This window comes from Haplochromis burtoni, unplaced genomic scaffold (assembly GCF_018398535.1).
Source record: "Haplochromis burtoni strain Fernald_Lab_line unplaced genomic scaffold, NCSU_Asbu1 Contig_163, whole genome shotgun sequence".
NCBI classification, from domain to species: Eukaryota; Metazoa; Chordata; class Actinopteri; order Cichliformes; family Cichlidae; genus Haplochromis; species Haplochromis burtoni.
The window spans coordinates 55,438-57,680 of record NW_024582524.1 but is presented as its reverse complement, the minus strand read 5'-3'; the positions used below and the strand labels follow the sequence as shown (position 1 = coordinate 57,680).

At 41.8% G+C, this 2,243-nt stretch overlaps 1 protein-coding gene across 1 annotated transcript; it reads left to right on the top strand.

Moving 5' to 3' along the window:
- Positions 1 to 6: 6 nt before the first annotated feature.
- LOC102312016 (lactose-binding lectin l-2-like) lies at positions 7 to 895 on the top strand. Its single transcript, XM_014337034.2, has 2 exons — positions 7 to 23; positions 366 to 895. The coding sequence occupies exon 2, from the start codon at positions 404 to 406 to the stop codon at positions 797 to 799; it is 396 nt and encodes a 131-aa protein (XP_014192520.1). The 5' UTR covers positions 7 to 23; positions 366 to 403; the 3' UTR covers positions 800 to 895.
- Positions 896 to 2,243: the final 1,348 nt, after the last annotated feature.

Genomic DNA, 2,243 nt, shown 5'->3' with positions numbered 1-2,243 from the left:
CAATGAAGTGAAGCAACAACCTGGTAACCGTCTCATTTTCTAGCTCTTATTTTCCCTTATTTACTTTTACCTTTATTTGTGGTTATTATGTTAGCAAAAGATCATTTTATGTGGATATTTGTTATCTCATGCTCCTCTTCTTTGGAACTGTGAATGAGGGAAAAGCTTTTGCTGAATGCATTTGACCAGTGGCATTATTTCAACTGTGCAGCCATGATTCTCTGCAGCGCTTAAATTAAAGCAGTTACTTGTTTCAATACCAGCAGAGCATTTTCACCTCTGTTTCTGTGACTCTGAGAAAAAAAATCTCTTTTTCTCAACTTTTTAACAGTTTCATCCAGCCCTGAATTCTGTTTTCCTTTCAGGTGAACGGAAATTTAAACTGCAACGTGGAGCCTGTCCCATGTTCTGGTGGAGCTTCAATGACCGCTGCTACAAATATGTCGCCACCCGCATGACCTGGGCTGATGCAGAGGTCTACTGTTTGTCACAGGGAGCCAACCTGGTGTCCATCCGCAATACAGGGGAACAGAGTTTTGTGAAAAACCTGATCCAGAACTTTGACCACGCAGAGGGACTCACCTGGATTGGACTCAGTGACAAACATAAAGAAGGCACCTGGATGTGGTCCGATGGTTGTCCACTGCGTTTTGTCTACTGGAGTCCAGCACAACCAGATAATGAGGGAGGAAATGAACACTGTGTTCACACCAATGTAGTATCAGATAAGAAATGGAATGACTACACGTGTGCTACCAATTTACCTTATATTTGTGCAACACGCATTACCTGTCCTTAGAAGCACCGAACCTTCTGTTCCTGCTAGTACAATGCTACAATAAAGATGTGAATGCACACTGTAACCTGTCTTTTGTGTGTCTGTGCAAAAGTCATTAAATTTCACTCACCTTGATTTTCATGAATACAGAATCATCCACTGGTAGTGGATCACAGGGAATATTTACTCATTGTTTTAATCTCACAGCCAGTGTTGGGGACTAACGGAATACATGTACCGCCGTTACACATTTAAAATACAAAATATGAGTAACTGTATTCCGCTACAGTTACCGTTTATATGGGTTGGTACTTTACTTTGTTGAAATAAATGGATTACATAGCGGTCTTTTCCTGTTTCATATGTTAGGCTATGCCCTCTCTATTTTTGGTAATTCCATGCTGGTGTAAAACCAGACAAAACACACATGAAGAGGCAGTAATACCTGTGTCTCAATCTAACGGTCCACGTCACCCCTATTTGCGGCCCATATAATGACGTGAAGAAGTGTTTTAAAAAATTATTCAAAAAATTATTTAATAAGAAGGCAACAGGCAGAGTGTTACAGGCATCACCCTAAAGAATGTAGCCTCATGGGCAGTGTAGTTCGTGCTGCAGGGAGAATGGACTGCCATACCTGTTATGTGTCTGTGAGCGCCAGGAGGGAGAAAAAGGAGAGTTGAAAAGTATGAGTTGTCACCGACCAGAAACGGGAGCATGTAAATATAATAATAACCACTGCAGTCAAAAACAGTGCCTGATGAGCCCAGTTGTAAGTAAGCTATTAAGACTGTACACTGTGTTCGTGTTTTTCTCCCAAACAATAAGTTCTGTTGGAGCAGCCTTTCAACGGCTCTCTCTGTCTCTCGCAAGAAAAGTTGACCCAGACAACAAAGTAAAGCTAGTTTTCAGCTACCAGTGTTGGGACTAACGCGCTATTAAGTAACGCGTTACAGTAACTACGTTATTATTGTGGTAACGAGCACGGTAACTAGTTATTATGCCAAAATCAGGAACGCGTTACTCGTTACTGGGATTTAGATAGGGTCGTTATTCATTACTTCGTGTGGTGGCTATCGCGGAGCTTCCACAGATTCAATAACATTAGCAAGTGGTGGAAGCCAGCAGGTGGATGAAGGAAAAGGGAGGCAAGAGGAGAGACCCGAAGCAGCCGCCGGTCCGAGTATCAGGTGAACTGAACTTCAGGTAAGAAGTTATGACCTGCAGTGTATCTGAGTCACATATAAACCAAGTTTAGGTGGAGTTTATTTTCGTTATGCTGACTTTTTCGTACTGGGTCTAGCTAGCATGACGGAGTTTCTATACAGCTGGGTGGGTGCTATGTTACTGATGTTGAACTTTATATTGTTCATAGGTTAATTATTAGAGTTGCCAACCGTCCCGTAAAAAACGAATCGTCTCGTATTCAGAGAAAATATTACGCGTTTCGTATTGAGGTGAAAAG

Bases quoted from the DNA above. Each gene is read 5' to 3' on its own strand.
- LOC102312016 (XM_014337034.2), top strand. From the start codon at position 404: ATGTTCTGGTGGAGCTTCAATGACCGCTGCTACAAATATGTCGCCACC.